The 15,114-nt window shown below is 38.6% G+C and overlaps 1 protein-coding gene across 1 annotated transcript in view; it reads right to left on the reverse strand.

Annotated features, from left to right (window-relative positions):
* chchd3a (coiled-coil-helix-coiled-coil-helix domain containing 3a) overlaps nucleotides 1–15,114 on the reverse strand; it is a 232,886-nt gene that overhangs the window by 139,706 nt on the left and 78,066 nt on the right. Inside the window, exon 4 of the mRNA XM_028814380.2 lies at nucleotides 13,129–13,273. Within this exon, the coding sequence (XP_028670213.2) occupies nucleotides 13,129–13,273 (145 nt within the window). The remainder of the gene's footprint in view (nucleotides 1–13,128; nucleotides 13,274–15,114) is intronic.

A 15,114-nucleotide genomic window follows, 5' to 3' on the forward strand; every position in this document is an offset into this window, starting at 1 on the left:
GACAGTGCTCAGAATTAATTTTGGAAAAACAATTGTTTTGAATATGTAAAATATTTGATACAACAATTTTTACCTTTAAAAATATATTCATACATGTGCAACATCTTCTTCTAAAGTAATGGTCATACTTTGAGAAAATGTTTATAATTGTCAAAAGATGTTAAAGGAGACAACGCATCTCAGAAACAAGATGCTGCAAGTTGTGGAGACAGAGTGTGTGTGTCACTTTGGATGTTCATAGAGTGTTGCTTTTGGAAAGTGTAAATGTTCTTATTTTTGTGCATTTTACATGTAAGGTGAGTATAAGTAGAACATTTAACTGTGGGGGTGAGCTGCTATTAATTAGGGCTGCACAATTAGGAGAAAAATAATTGACAATTAATATGAATATTCATTTCAATTAAAAGCATCACAATGAAATATGTGTTTTGTCTTACGAATTGCATATAATGTATTCTGTATACTAACAGTACAGTAGAACCTTCATTTTGCTGGGAATCACTTAACAACTGTTGACATGAAATTGTTCAATTTTGTATTAATGGGAAAAGAAAAAAAAGTTTATTGTTTTTTTATTTTTATAACAAATATACAGCACATATTAAAAATTTGTATCTGCATCTGTTTGTGTAATTCAGTAAATTATAGATATTCAAATTATTATGACGGCGGCACGGTGGCGCAGTGGGTAGCGCTGCTGCCTCGCAGTTGGGAGATCTGGGGACCTGGGTTCGATTCCCGGGTCCTCCCTGCGTGGAGTTTGCATGTTCTCCCCGTGTCTGCGTGGGTTTCCTCCGGGCGCTCCGGTTTCCTCCCACAGTCCAAAGACATGCAGGTTAGGTGGATTGGCGATTCTAAATTGGCCCTAGTGTGTGCTTGGTGTGTGGGTGTGTTTGTGTGTGCCCTGCGGTGGGTTGGCACCCTGCCCGGGATTGGTTCCTGCTTTGTGCCCTGTGTTGGCTGGGATTGGCTCCAGCGGACCCCCGTGACCCTGTGTTCGGATTCAGCGGGTTGGGAAATGGATGGATGGATGGAAATTATTATGAAATAAAAATAGTGGGCACCAACTCAGTGAAACCCCATTTAATAAGGTTTCAACAAAAACTATAAAGAAAAAGAAATGCTGATGCACTGTTCAATTCTGTTCTCTGGCTTTTAAAAATAAACTACTGACTACTGTTGCAGTCAATGCTGACCTCCATTTATTAGACCACCAGTTTATACAGGACTCTGCCTAAAGGGGGCATAGCTTGAAACATGTGTCAGGGGTGGGGCTAGGCTTCATCTCCAGGGAAATGTTTGGAGCTCTGGAGAAGAAGGGGAGACATTGTTAACGTCAGCACAGCCTTTTGTTGCAGAGAATTATTCTTGGTCTTACCTGAGCCTTTCAGGTGATTCCTATGGACATGTGACACTGCGTAAAAATTTTTTAGATAGTACTAAGTAATGCAAGATCAGGACGTTAATTTAAACATGACCTGAAAATTCTATCATATAGACATGTAAACAACAACAATAGTAGCATTAACATATGGCAAGCTGAAGACATATGATAATATACAGTGGAACCTCGGGTCATGAACGTCTCGGACCACGTACAAATCGGGCTACAACCAAAAAGTTCGTCAAACTTTTACATCTGTTCACGACCACACACTCGGGTGACGAACAAGCCAGTTTCCCTTCCAGTTTGTACGCGCCGATGATTTCCGCAGTGTTCAGTCTCTCCCTGTGCATTCGCTGTGAACTCTTTGTGCTCTATTTCGTTTCCCTTCCGGTTCGTACGCGCCAGTGATTTACGCACGTGTTCAGTCTCTCCCTGTACAGTACATTGTTATCGGTCACGTCAAGTGGCCAGTTTTAAATAAATAATCGCTGCGCTTGCAGCTTAGCGAGGGGGCGTCGTGGTTGATTGCTACAGCGCGAGGCAGCTAAAGGGAGGAAAAAGAAAAGAAAGACGGAGGTTGCGGAGTGAGGAAGTAAGCAGGAAGCAGTGTGGAAAGAACCGGTGTGAGCAAGCACTCACAGGCAGGCAGCTGGGCAGTGAGCCCAAGCAGGGATGTTTTGGTCGATACTTGGTGGGGCAGAAGGAAGCGGTCGCTCCAGCTGAGCGATCAAGGAGCTGGAGTGACCAGAGGAAGGACGGCTGGCCGCATAAGGCAGTTAAAGAATGCACCGGGCTTGTTTTAAAGAAACTGCTTCAAGCATTGTTTTGACCTCGTTGTGTTAAATGAAGATTTTTTCTATTGGACTTTAACCTCCACTTCACTTCTGTTTTCATGAGATTAGTTATTTATTGAAGGATTCTGAAAGCACTGCACTTTATTTAATTTGGACATTGTTTTTGATTGTTTTGTTGATTTTAATAAAAGCACTTGCCACATTTTGCACCATCTGATTGCTCCATTGTAGTGCCTCACTGTCGTGCTCATCAGTAACATTACTGACAGTGACGGGTTTAAGGGCTCCCGGAAGCGAGATGGGAGCATGCAGCAAACCCACATCGTCACAGACTTTACTTCAAAACCGTAATCTCCTCTCCACCCAGTTCCTCCTCACTTCCTTCATACCAGAACTCGACTCATGCAAGGTTAGTTTATGGTTAGTTTTTGTACAGTAATCCCTCGCTATATCGCGCTTCAACTTTTGCGGCTTCACTCTATCGCAGATTTTATATGTAAGCATATCTAAATTTATAACGCGGATTTTTCTCTGCTTCGCGGGTTTCTGCGGACAATGGGTCTTTTTATTTCTGGTACTTGCTTCCTCTGTTGGTTTGCCCAGTTGATTTCATACAAGAGATGCTATTGGCGGATGGCTGAGAAGCTACCCAATCAGAGCACGCAGTTAAGTTCCTGTGTGCTGCTGATTGGCTCAGCGACGGAGTGTTGCATTAACCAGGAAGTCTCATCTCACTCATTCATCATTAACGTGCTAATGCTTCAGAGGCCGTGTCCAAGCACCAGCAGAAGATGCAAATGATTGCAGAAAAGGTAAAAGTTTTGGATATGTTGAAGGAAGGGAACAGCTACACTGCTGCAGGACATCGATTCTTTTTATTTAAAAAGGTGGAAAAGCATACAAGATCTACGGCCGCAGTGTCCTTTAATCAGGGCGCAAAACGAGTTGCAAGTGGACGTGATAAGGCAGTAGTCTGGATGGAATCTGCTTTAGGGATTTGGATTGAAGAGTGCTGGAAGAAGAACAACAGCTGTGCTACACAGTCGCCTGAAGAGGCTCCTTTAGAAGAGCTGTAATGCTATCCTTTGTTGTGCAGTAAAATTAAACTCATCGATATTGAACAAGTCGTCGTGTCATTGTTGGTGAGTAACCATAATTAATTATCTACGTACAGTACTTATTAAATGTACATAGTTTAGTGTCACTGTACACATTTTACTGTATACAATTTTTCTTGCATTGTACGTATTTATTGCTGGTGGCCTGTCTGTCGTAATGGCTGTAACATATGTGATATCGGAGATGCTCGATATCTTTAAAATAATATTTAGGTTTTACTGTATATAAACTGTGTTTACATACATAATTTCAACGAATCTTACGTAATATCTAAGAGAATACAAAAGGTTTATGCTGTATAATTGTGCGGGAAATGTTTATAATAGTGTGGGAGAGTTTATAAGGGCTTAAAATATATAAAAATAACCATATGAACATATGGTTTCTACTTCGCGGATTTTCACCTTTCGCGGGGGGGTCTGGAACGCAACCCCCGCGATAGAGGAGGGATTACTGTATTGCAGTTAAAAGAAAAAACATGTTAAAACACTGAAGTTATTTTGTCATGGCATGTTTGCATTTACAATTAGGCTGTAATATTAAATATATTTAGTTAGTTGTTTAGAAATGCAGTCAGAAAGTGTGGGGGGTTCTGGAACGCAACCCCCGCGATGGAGGAGGGATTACTGTATTACGGATTTTTCAAATGTTAATTTTTCAGTTCATAGCGTGAATTGTTGCAATGTTACTTTTCTTGGTTGTTTATTAAAATTACGGATTTTTCAAATGTTATTGTAACGAAAGGCACGTGACTCATTTAAAGAGGCAGCATTTTAAGTGCACGTGCACATTTTTATGGATTATATATTTAGTTAACTTCTGAGCACTGCACTTTTTGAACACTTGTTTTTGTTGAGTTTTTAATAAAAGCACTTGCACTTTTCACTGTCCCTTTGGTGTATTTTGTCCTCAACTGCCATGCTCATCTTGCTTATAATACTGACGGTGTCGGGTTCAAGAGGCTCCTATTACAGAAGAGGGAGCAAGGAGCTGACCCGCACCATCACACCATTTTGCTTTGGAATAAAGTAAAGGCAGTCCAACTTCAGAAAAAACAACTGTGGGAGCGAATGACGTATCTGTTGTTTTCAATGTTGATTTTTGTTTAAAAAGTTTTTGTTTTAATTCTAGCATTGTCTTTTGATAAATAAAACCCATTGGCTTCTATTATCTGAATTTGCGTTTGGTTGACTGCTAGATAGAGACCTGCTCTATCACGGGAACAATTAATTATCAGAATCAGAATCACTTTATTGCTAGTCTGTGAACCATACCAGAATTGACTCTGGTTAGCTGCAAAACATGAGATACAAGGCATTACCAAATCAACACAACTCTCCATTAACCTGACACTGTGTGAACCACTATACAAATACAATTTCTTGAACAATTACAAATTCAATAGTTAACTCAAACAAATGGAAAAACTATACAAAATAATACAGATATCAAATAGTACAAGAAGAGCAAGTATGTAGGTGGATGAAGTCCGCTGCAATCTTTCTTGCTCTCTTTTTCATTATGGCAACGAACAGATCTTTAATAGTTGGAAGGCAACAGCCAAAGATTTTCTCAGCTGAACAAATCACCTGCTGTATCCGAGTCTTAGAAAGAGAGCAGGCATAAGGAAACCAAAATCTGATGAGAGGAGGTCACAATACACTCAATGATGGCCAAGTAAAAATTTAACAATATATGCCTTGATATGCCAAGCTTTTTAAGCTGGCAAAGGAAGAACAAACTCTGCCTAGATATCTTGATGATCGGGCTTGTCCCATTTTAATGTCTTGATGAAAGCAGACCCTAGAAATTTATATAACTGAACCACAGACACAGTCTGGCAATTAATTTCCAAAGGTGGATAGTTAGTGACTTGTTGCTGGAAATCAAACTTCATTTCCACTACCTTAATACCACTGAGCTCCAATTTGTTACAAGAACACCATTCTACAAGAATGCCCACCTCTCTTTTATAGGAAGACATCATTATTTGAAATCAGACCTACTATGGATGTGTTATGTGCAAACTTTAGGATTTTTACAGAACTGTCCATGGATCTACAGTCATTTGTATAAAGTGAAAACAAGAGGGGTGAAAGAACACCGCCGTGGAGGAGCCTATGCTAATTGACATTGGATCCAACACATAAGGGCCCAGTCTCACATACTGCTTCCTACCCATCAAGAAACTCATAATCCTCTGGCAAATACCATATGGTACACCTAACTGGATTAGTTAACTCTGGAGCAACTCTGAAACAATGGTATAGAAGGCTGAGGAGAAATCCACAAACACCACACAGGTGCTAGGCTAGTCCAGGTGTTGAAGAATATAGTGGAGGCATACACTAACTGCATCCTCCACTGAGCAATCTGTCCTATATGCGAACTAAAGTGGATCAAGGAGAGGGTCAGTGACTTTGTAGGAAAGCATAAGACATTTGAATATTTTCATACCCACTGAAATCAAAGCAACTGACCTATAGTCATTAAGTTGAGAGATTTTTTCCTTCCTGGGAAATGGAATGATAGCGGCTACCTTAAAACAGTCTGAAACCTTGCCCAGCTGCAAGAAAGTGTTGAATATGTCAGACGGGTGCTAACTGGTCTGCACAATGTCTAAGAGTACCAGATTAGAGTCTATCTGGGCCAGCTGCTTTCCTAATGTTCTGTTTCCTGAAAAGTTTTTGTACCCCTTCTTGCTTCACAGAAAGTATAGGGTGGAGTGGACAGGAATGACTGGAGGGAAGGAAAGCTGAAGAAGGTGAATTGGACTTCAATGAAGGGTGGTGGGTGGCGACATTGAAATTGTTGTGAGAGGGAGAGAGGGGGACTGTTGACACAGAAGGAAGAGGGTCAGAGTCCAAGCAAGGGCATATGTTTCTATCAAACTGGCAAAAAAATGTATTTAGCTGATGTTACAAAATCAGCATATTCCTATGCTGCTACATCAGTCTTCCATGGCTTTCTAATCCGTGTAGCTTAAAAAGTCCCTCAGTCTTCCAACAGCCTCAGAAGTCAATCTGCTGCCAATAGTCCTGGTGAGCTTTAGTGTTCCAGTTTCTGATTATAGCTGGGAACAAGCATAATCATGGCATGATATGACTTGGCAAGAGGTGCATGGAAGAAATGGCAAAATGCCCCTTTTAATGTTGGTGTAAAGGTGATCCAATGTTCCGCCCTCATATGTGGGGCAGTTGATGGTATCTGGGCAGATAGTCTTCAATTTACTGTGGTTAAAATCCCAAACAATGAAAAAGAGAGAATTGGGGAATTTATTTTCCAAATAATGAAATTAATCAGGTAGGAACTGTTGTTTCAATTGAGCATTCACAACAGGAGGAATGTAAATACCAACCAGTATAACAAAATGGAATTCCCTTGGTAGATAGAATAGCTTGCAATGAATGACAAGAGCTTCTAAATCAGCAGAAGAAAAAGAAAGAATTTTGGACACATCCCTGCACCAACTGTTGTTTATAAACATGCACACAATGCCACCTCTTGATTTGCCACAAAGTCCACTGTTACGGTCTACTCTGAATAACCTGCTATTTGAACAGCATTGTTCAGTATATCCAATTCAAGCCATGTTTCAGTAAAACAGAAGGCATAAATATGAGCAAAATCTTTGCTAATCCTAAACAGTAACGCCAACTTGTCCATTTTGTTTACAAACGAGTGACCGTTTGAAAGGCAGATAGCCAGGAGCAAAGCATGAAAGCCTCCGATTTCTCCAGTGCACCAACCCATTTACCTGGCTTGATTTGAGGGTCAGCATTCCTGCAGGCAGACAGGGAAAACTTCTACGGTGAATCTCCCTAATCACACCATAGTTTCATTGGATGCAAGTCCCATATGTTCAAAAGCTTTTCACGAGTAAAAGTAATTCTTGAAGTCGACAAAAAACACATATTAACCACTCAATATACATACAGAATGAGTGCATCCAAAAACCGTGGCAGCTCTATTAGCGCCAGTATGTACCATGCACCTAATGTTACCAAGCTGAGTGCTGCTACCTTATCTTTAATGCACCCTCACCATAATGAACTACATTGTTGCAAAGGTTACATAAAAGTTTGCTGTTGATTTGCTTTAACATTCTTCACACTATACTTTTTTGATCAAAACAGTTGTTAATGAAAAAATAATTCCAAATTAAGGATGATTCTCTTCATTTTGTAAGTAAAACACACAGAAAATGTTAAGTAATTTTAGGTTCAATATTACTCTTCAACTTTTTAAAAGATGATGTTAGGGATCAGACTCCAAAAAACACAGACTTTGAATGGCTCATATGATGCAAGTGCCTCCAATACGCCAGTGTAATCATGCTTAGTGAATGTGTCAGTGCTACATTACAACACTCACTTGTTGTATGAAGCAGTCTAACTCACAAATATTGGTTCCTGACAGAGCAGGAGAACTAAATGAAATGAAATAGCCCCATAATTTAAAAAATGCTTTGACTGATTTGATTTAAATTTGGTGGCGCTATAGGAAAAGAAAATTTGCCGAGCCATGCTTTTTTATTTGTTGATAATAATGCTGTAGCAAGTGGGGGTATTCTTATGCACCATGTCTTTTTTCAGCTAAGTGTCAAGAAAGAAAAGAAGAAACAGTGAGGAGAAATGGGGCTGTCGCTTTATACAAATGAACATCACTACCAGAAAGAAGAATGAAAGTTTGGTGAAGTTCAAAGAAGATATACTTAGTAAGCTGTGTCTTTGGACAAATGCCATACTCCCTCTTTCTGCTGGCTTCTACTTATTCCTCACAACTTGGTATAAAATATGCACAAACTTGAAGGAGTGGGGCAATGTTTGCCCCCTTGGATAATCAAAAGGCGCATTAATAAATATACTTTGAAGAATCTGGTGGAGTAAGAGGGGGCTCCAGGTAGTGAATACAATATTGTGGAGAGCTGCTACGTCCCCTTGCAGGTCAGACCACAATACACCACTTCACATTAAATCACAAATCAGAAACACTTCAAGCCCTGGGTACAACACAAGAAATGAGAGACAACATGCCTTGGTTAAATGACTGCACAGCTCAGTAAAATGGTCCCCCACGGACAGGGGAGATGGACACTGCACATTGTTCATTTTATTCTTTTCATCTGTTATTTTCTGTACAATGCCCTTAACACTGAATTAATTCTATAGGCCACGTAATAGTGCACCCTGGAATCTTCAATGCAATGTAAGGAGTTCAAGTAAAGCTTTTGATCTAAACCCTCCAAAACTCTGTAATGGTATAAGATTACAGATCAAAGAATTACATTCTAATCTGAATGAAGCTACTTTTGACAGGATATGATACAGGGTGAAATTATATTTATACCATAAATTTCCATTTTATGTACTAATTACCTGTCTACAGTCACAATAATACAATTTCCTGCAAAACTGCGTTTATCAATGACCATCAACAATAGCCTGCCACAATGGAATGCTGCCACCCCTCCACATGGGGTGCCGACCAGCATATGGAGACAGTCTTCCACTGTCCCACCTTTCTGACCTTTAACGATTCCCATCCATTACTGTCAGGATGCCAGTCCTGGAGCACTAGCTGGCACAGTGTCCCTCCATATCCACCTCATGGTTGGGAGGGAGAATTTTTTTAAAGGGGGGGGGGGGGATATAATTTGTTAATGCCCAGGGGAAAATTGTTTTTTCGCATGTTCTGTCCTGACCATTCATTATACTGGCCTCCCTGCCAAGTAAGGTGACAGGGTACAACCCAGCTGGGATGCCAGTCCAACTGTCACAAGGTTTAACATTTTTTTAATCAGTACAAAGCACAAAAAGGGACAATGTTAATGCTACTGCCTGGGAACAAGGAGATCTAGGTGTAAGTCATCGTGCTTCCAGCATGCATTGCTCTCCCCAAGTCCATGTAGGAAACTTCCTGGTGATTCCGTTTCCTCTCATAGTCCAAAGAAATGTAAGTCAGGTGGAATGGCCAGGGTAAATTGACTCTAGTGTGTATATGTGTGCACACTGCGATCAACTGGTGCTCTGTATAGTTATTTACCTGCCTTGTGCCCAGATCTCACCAAGATAAGCTCTAGCAGCAAATAATAATTCTTTAGCAAGTACATGTTGTACATATTAGAAAAAAGACATGAGAAAATGTTCAACCAACAGAAATGTAGACTGTTCTTTTTCTACAGAATCATCGCTCTGACAGATGCATGGATGATTTTGGATATCACTGATAACAGCATGAATTAGTTTTAACAATAAGTTAAGGGTAAAGAAATCAATGTTTTAAGCATAAACGTGTATTTATTGAATTGACTGTTTTCTTGAAATTTACACTGATAAGGTACAGAACCTCTATTTTCAACATGTGGTTAGCCTTTGTAGTAGTATGACATACTAACTGTCCTGAAGGTTTACTAAATGCAAACAGACTGAATTATAAGGTATCTAATGTATGTGTTATATTGATTTCCCTTCCCATCCTTCCCTTATGTCATAAGCAATGTTTATATTTTCAATGTGAAATGTAATAAACTATGTATTTAACAGTGAAACCTAGTTAAGTTACTATTGAAATCATATGAGTATTTGATTAGCTAGAATAGTGTCTGCCGAGGTAAGCTAGCATTAATGTCTATAAGGGGAACTCAAAAAAACTATAGGGCCGGACACCTCATGCGTTATTATTGAGAATACCACTGAAACAACTGAACTCTTTCCCTCCCCTCTTAGGTCCCCAAACATTTTCAACAATTACAGATGAAATGTTGCACTACTGCCTAATAATAAATAAAAACAATAAGTCTTTCTTCCTGCAGGTAAAGGCTACTCACCCTAGAACCTAGAGACAGGGCTATAGTAAAGCAAAAAAAATTCCTGGCTCCAAGGTGGAACAGGCCACGCACCACATACTCCTAACTATTACCACAGGAATGAAACTAGAAGGGAAACCAAACTGAGTTCAGGCATCTTCTACTACTATGATACAAGCTTTCCCAGAACTGCCCAAGCTCAAAAAAAAAAAAAAAAAAAAAAAAAAAACTTTGTTGGGCTGAGATACAAGTTGTTCTTAATTGCACCTACCTTGTCCATGGACAGAAGGTTTATCCAGGTCTGCCCAAATGAAGGTTCAAAACTTGCTATTTTCAAACTATTTTTGACTGTTCATTCCAAATTGCCACAGTCACCCCTTTACAAAATGGAAACAATTATCCAATCTGCAACTAAAAGCCAAATCCACACTGGGTGCAAGGCAATGGTGTGGTACTTTCACAAATTTCACAACACGCTAAAAGCATTAATGATAGTGGTAAATCTTACCATGGAATGCTATCTCAGCATAACTGGTTGCCCTACAAACAGTTGTTCTACAGAATCAAATGACTATGTTCCAATATTCAATTTCAGATAACATTCAAGACATTGAGTTTGACCTAGGCAAACCACTGCTAGTCGAAGACAAAAAAAATGATCACTGGCTCACCATCTAAATGAATCATATTCCCAGATGGTAGCACCCTTCACCCTTCAACAATGTCTCTGAAACACAAATCTGATGCAAGTGCTGGTGATATAGTAAAGAAGAGAAAAACAATCACCATGGAAAATAAAGTAGAAATAATAAAAAGGTCAGAAAGAGGTGAAACTCCATTATTCACTGGCAGAGCACTTGGTTACAGTTGGTCAACAATAGCATTTGTTAAAATAATGTACCTGTTCCGATTTACATACAAATTCAATTTAAGTACAAACCTACAGTCCCTATCTCGTACGTAACCCGGGGACTGCCTGTATTGCCAAACTAGGACCAGGTTTGCAGTACCTTTTCTTGAATATCTCTAAAAACGTATTGTCTGTTAATGTGACACAAAAACCATTGTTAATAATAGGACTATTGTCTCCTCAACAAAGGACATGGGGACAGACTAAAAGAAAGGCCAGAATTTTCTTTCATTGTTGCTTTACTATAATGATGTTAAATAATTAATTATTTGCCAGAAAAGGAGAAAAAATAATTATAAGGCACATTGCAAACATTAGTTTGCTTTCACATCCTATTTAATATAAAGTATTTTTTCCAACCTCTGATACATTTAAATTTTAAGTTCTACCTTTTTTGTAAAAATAGATTAACAAATTATACACAAAAACAATAACAGTTCAAGCACAAATCAATGAGGATTACACCATGTTCCTCTTACCAGTCCTCTTTGTCTGTAGTGTATTAAACAACTTAAAATCTTGTTCTTCAGTCACTTTCACACTAACTGTGAGAGCTTCAGTCTCTCTTGTATAACAAATGTCTGACCTTTGACATTCTTTTAAAATGTTTGATTTGTAAAGTCTCTTTGGTGGTACCTGCTATCAAAAGCCAGTTAGTGTTTCATTTTTATTTTTAGAGAATTTGTATTTTAAATCATTTTAAGCAACAATATCTGGAGTTGTTAGATATCACTGAAAGCCAAAATCCAACATTAAAAAAAACCTTCAAGGTTTGTTTTTTGTGCCTAAAGCTTAAGTAACCCCATTTTTCTATCACTAGAGAAATAAGCCTTAAATGAAATACAACACGCTTGCAAAAGAATGCAAAAAGAAGCATACTTATAAATGATAAAACAATATTTTTTTTTTATACCACTTTCTATACCATCCTTTCATACTATCTGTGTCTTTATTACATTTCACTGATAAATGCAATGAACACAAGCTTTCCACTACAAATCCACTAACACTAGGTTATATATATATATATTTTTTTTTTTTAAAGTTAGCCTTCACTTTGGTTTAAACAGATTGTCAAATATATGTTTAGATTTTTCTCCGTATTGTTGGCAAAATCTACAAAGTTAAATGATTTCGTGTTTTTAATCTGAATTAGTTGGTCAAGTTATCTTTGCCCTGCTTGCCATACATTTGTAGAATATATTTTAGACTTTGATGCATTCGGCTACTACACTACAAATGGCACATCTGGAGTTTCTGGGTATTGAGCGAAAATTGTTAAACCAATATCTTTCATAGAAGATTAAGTGAAATGCTCAAGAACAGAAATGACCATTAGTGAGACTTATTACATATTTTTCTACAGCCGGCAACTCCACTGTTTAAATATGAAATACTTTCTGGACACTGACAATAAAAAAAATAATAAAGTGTATAATAATAAGGTTTGATTCCCTTTTCATAATCTATATTTTTTTGTTAATGTGGAAAGGAAATGAAGGAATTATGACAAAAAATTTTAAGTTGCACATACAACAAAGAAATTAATGATTATTTCTTTGCTATATGTTTAGCAGAATTGTATATTAAAAAAACTAAAACATTTAAGTTTAATTTTAGTGGGTCTAAGACCTGAAATATAAAAATCTGTCTTGCACTTAGTTGAGATCCTCTTTGTAGTTTTATTATTTCCAAAAGGTACCAATTCCAAAAATGTGTAAATACATATGATAACTCAGAAAACCAGAGAAGAATAAGATTACATTAAATGAAATGAGTAACACTCCTGAACATTAGGTGTTTTTTTTCCTTTTTTTAATGTGTTTTTCATCTGGTTGTGTTAAAGTGCTTGATTATGACAAACAAGTCTCTAAAAATTATATTTACATCACATGGTATGCATAGTCAGTAGAAAGAAAAAAAAACCTAATACAGTTTACTTAAATATTGAAATTATATTTTTTAAATATTGCAGCTATTTATTTAATATATACTAACACTTGTACTCAGAATTTCTAGTCAAATAGGGAGGTATAAGCTTGAGAGAACATCAGTAGTACATCAATAGAAGAATAAACATTTCAAGGACTAGGTTATCTTAGGTACTTACCAGTTTTTTGGCTTTCAGCCGCTCTTCTTCTGTAGCCAATCGCTCACGCAGTACAGCTCTGGTAATGTTCTCACTGGCAGCAGAACGCTCCTCTTCTAAAACTTTATTAATTTCATTGCGAACAAATGCTTTATTCTGTTCCAGTCTACAGAGAAAAGGGATGCAAAGGGTAATTTTCCAATTATGAAAAAAATTAATTTCCAGTAAATATGTCAAATATGAGTAATAGGGCATACGTCATGTCACACACGTGCGATTGGGAGGCAGCTAAAGGGCCTGAATAATAATAGTACCACACCAGATCAGGGGGTGGCAAGCTGTGCGGACTCTCTCTCTCAATCCTCTGCAGACCATCCACGGGAAATCCCGCTAGGTTCCAGCACCATTGATGACATCACTTCCGGTACCGGTGCCACTGATGACGTCACTTCTGGTCCTGAAGGCATCGCTTCCAGTTCTGATCCTGATGACGTCACTTCCAGTCCAGGCCTTTAAAGCCTCTATATTCTCACTCTCTAAACAGTTCTAATCTGTACTCAAACCTGAATACAACTCATCAAAAAACAACCTTTTGCAGCCAGGGCACAATATACAGATGGATGACCCAAACCTTTTGGATGTCTTCATGTTATTCTTGTGACAGTCCTTGAGAACTTTAAATTTGTCATTAAGAAATTTAAAGAAAAGAGTAAAAACTTAATGTTGTCACACATGTGCACATGGGAGGCAGCTAGAAGGACCAAAAGAAGGTAATTCCCCACCAGGCCAGGGGGTGACTGTGTGCAGTAAACCTCTCTCTTTTACCTCTGCAGACCAGACACAGGAAATTCTGTCTAATTCCGACGGCGCTGTGATGATGCGGGTTCTTTTCACGCTCCCAACGTCCTTATGGGGGCCCTGAACCCAACACCGTCAGTAATGTCACCGAGATGAGCTGACAAATGGGGACAAATCTCACATGAAGCCAGGGGATATATTCAAAAAGTGGTTAAGTGCTTTTATTAAAACAATCACAAAACAAAAAGTGCAGTGTCCAAAGTTCCAATAAATATTACATAAAACCAGTGTCTATAAAAACCATCCAATAAATAAATCCATTAAAATCCGAGGTTAAAATGTGCAGAAGTTAAAAAGCAATTTCTCTCTCATTATTCTCCGACCCACCTCCGTCACTCTCTCCCCAGCACATCTGGAGTTTCTGGGTATTGAGCGAAAATTGTTAAACCAATATCTTTCATAGAAGATTAAGTGAAATGTTCAAGAACAGAAATGACCATTAGTGAGACTTATTACATATTTTTCTATAGCCGGCAACTCCACTGTTTAAATATGAAATACTTTCTGGACACTGACAATAAAAAAAATAATAAAGTGTATAATAATAAGGTTTGATTCCCTTTTCATAATCTATGTTTTTTTGTTAATGTGGAAAGGAAATGAAGGAATTATGACAAAAAATTTTAAGTTGCAAATGCAACAAAGAAATTAATGATTATTTCTTTGCTATATGTTTAGCAGAATTGTATATTAAAAAAACTAAAACATTTAAGTTTAATTTTAGTGGGTCTAAGACCTGAAATATAAAAATACCCAATGCTCGCAGCCGGCGGAGACCAACAGCCATGAGCTCCTTTAGCTAACCTACGTCTTGGCCCCCTTGGACGTCACTGCTAGACCATCGAGGTCAGCTCTCCTCACTTGATCCTTCGCACACCCGCAGTCGCTCCTCAGATCCCACGGGAGGGCACCTCTCTGCTCACCCCACTCGCTTGTTTTCAGTGGGGCGAACTAGCCCCTAGAGCGCAACTGACTAACGCTCCTGCGTGGGGCCCCAGCTCATGGTGTCTCCTCATCCAAGGTGGCCAGATCGTCCTGCCAAGCTGCCATTCATTCACTTACTTTAACCTCGATTTACTTCACCTCCATCAATCGATCTCTCTCTCTCTCTCTCTCTCTCTACCTACCTCCCCCTTCTCTGGTGTCAAT

Source organism: Erpetoichthys calabaricus, chromosome 1 (genome assembly GCF_900747795.2).
Source record: "Erpetoichthys calabaricus chromosome 1, fErpCal1.3, whole genome shotgun sequence".
Classification (NCBI taxonomy): Eukaryota; Metazoa; Chordata; class Cladistia; order Polypteriformes; family Polypteridae; genus Erpetoichthys; species Erpetoichthys calabaricus.